At 47.1% G+C, this 2,256-nt stretch overlaps 1 protein-coding gene across 1 annotated transcript; it reads left to right on the plus strand.

The window, feature by feature from the left end:
* Positions 1-66: 66 nt before the first annotated feature.
* LOC117939917 (ecto-NOX disulfide-thiol exchanger 2-like) lies at positions 67-1,022 on the plus strand (the record flags this gene model as incomplete). The annotated part of the gene is made up of 2 exons (XM_034865322.1): positions 67-275; positions 789-1,022. Coding segments are annotated over exons 1-2 (262 nt in total), but the record flags the coding sequence as incomplete, so codon positions are not given.
* Between the last annotated feature and the right edge of the window lie 1,234 nt (positions 1,023-2,256).

A 2,256-nucleotide genomic window follows, 5' to 3' on the forward strand; every position in this document is an offset into this window, starting at 1 on the left:
TGATGATGATGATGATGATGATGATGATGATGATGATGATCATGATGATGATGATGGTGCTCCTGCAGACCTGCCCCCCCCCTCGACTCGGGAGCGCCCCCCCGGCTGTAAGACGGTGTTTGTGGGGGGGCTGCCGGAGAACGCCACCGAGGAGATCATCAGGGAGGTGTTCGAACAATGCGGAGAGATCATCGCCCTCCGCAAGAGCAAGAAGAACTTCTGCCACATCCGCTTCAGCGAGGAGTTCATGGTGGACAAGTCCCTCTACCTGTCAGGTGAGCGGCCTCTGAACAATCAACAGTCAGCAGCGATTAGAGACGATTCTCTCCAGCCAATCAGCAGTCAGCAGTGATTAGAGATGATTCTCTCCGACCAATCAGCTACCTAGCTAGGTAGTTATATAAGTTAAAGAAAATTAGCACCAAATCTGACTGGTCCAGTGTGTGTGTGTGTCTGTCTGTGTGTGTGTGTGTGTGTGTGTCTCTGTGTGTGTGTCTGTGTGTGTCTGTGTGTGTGTCTGTGTGTGTCTCTTTGTGTGTGTCTGTGGGTTTGTCTCTGTGTTTGTGTGTGTGTGTCCTGTGTGTCTCTCTGTGTATGTGTGTCTCTGTGTGTGTCTCTGTTTGTGTGTCTGTGTTTGTGTGTGTGTGCGTGTCTGTGTGTGTGATTCTCTGTGTGTGTGTGTGTGTGTGTCTCTGTGTGTGTCTCTTTTTGTGTGTGTTTGTGTGTGTGTGCGTGTCTGTGTGTGTGATTCTGTGTGTGTGTGTCTGTGTGTGTGTGTGTCCTCTCAGGGTACCGGATGCGGATCGGGTCCAGCTCTGAGAAGAAGGACTCGGGCCGGATCCACGTGGACTTCGCCCAGGCCCGGGACGACCTATACGAGTGGGAGTGTAAGCAGCGCTCCTTCGCCCGCGAGGAGCGCCATCGCCGCCGGGTCCACGAGGCCCGCCTGCACCCCCCGTCGCCTCCTCCCATAGTGCACTTCTCTGAGCACGAGTCGGCCATGTTGGCGGAGAAACTGAAAGGTGAGAAAGGAAACACATCAGCTGTTACATCAGCTGTTACATCAGCCGTTTCATTACATCAGCTGTTACATCAGCCGTTTCATTACATCAGCTGTAACATTACATCAGCTGTAACATTACATCAGCTGTAACATTACATCAGCTGTTAGATCAGCTGTAACATCAGCTGTTACATCAGCTGTTACATCAGCTGTTACATCAGCGGTTACATTACATCAGCTGTTACATCAGCTGTTACATTACATCAGCTGTAACATCAGCTGTTACATCAGCTGTCACATCAGCTGTTACATCAGCTGTTACATCAGCTGTTACATCAGCTGTCAAATCAGCTGTTATATCAGCCGTTACATTACATTAGCGGTTAAATTACATCAGCTGTTACATGTTACATCACCTGTTACATCATCTGTTACATTATCTGTTACATCAGCTGTTACATGTTACATCGGCTGTTACATCAGTTGTTACATTTCAGCAGCTGTAACTTTACATCAGATGTAACATTACATCAGCTGTTACATCAGCTGTTACATGTAACCTCAGCTGTTACATAAGCTGTTACATCAACTGTTATGTTAAATCAGCTGTAACTTCAGCTGTTACATCAGCTGTCACATCAGCTGTTACATTGATGACGCTCGGCAGAGGTGTCAGTCCTTCCAGAAGAATCCACAGGTCTATGTGGTCGGTGCAAAAATCCTTGATTATGGGAGGAGGAGGAGGAGGGAGAGGAGGAGGGAGAGGAGGAGGGAGAGGAGGAGGAGGGAGAGGAGGAGGGAGAGGAGGATATATATACACATATATCACATATATACACACACATACACACACATATACACACATATACACACACATATACTCTCATACATCCCACATATACACACATTTACACATATACACACATATACACACACATACACACATATATACACACATATACACACACATATACAAATACACACATGCACATACATGTACACACATATATACACACATATACCAATGTGATACGACGTAATAAAGAAACGTTAAAAATGAAAGTGTAGCCTCGTAGAAACCTGCAGTACCTGTTAATATTTCCTTATGATTCTCTAATTCTTTGTTGCCCCCCCGTGCCCCCCCCCCCCAACATAAACAGCCATGTTTTCCCTCTGTGAGCTTTTCTCTACTCATTCTCCTCGTCTCACAGCGGGGGACACACACGTCCTTTGTCCCGCGGCTGCTGTGTGCA

The sequence above is a fragment of the Etheostoma cragini genome, unplaced genomic scaffold (assembly GCF_013103735.1).
Source record: "Etheostoma cragini isolate CJK2018 unplaced genomic scaffold, CSU_Ecrag_1.0 ScbMSFa_1436, whole genome shotgun sequence".
In the NCBI taxonomy this organism is placed as follows: Eukaryota; Metazoa; Chordata; class Actinopteri; order Perciformes; family Percidae; genus Etheostoma; species Etheostoma cragini.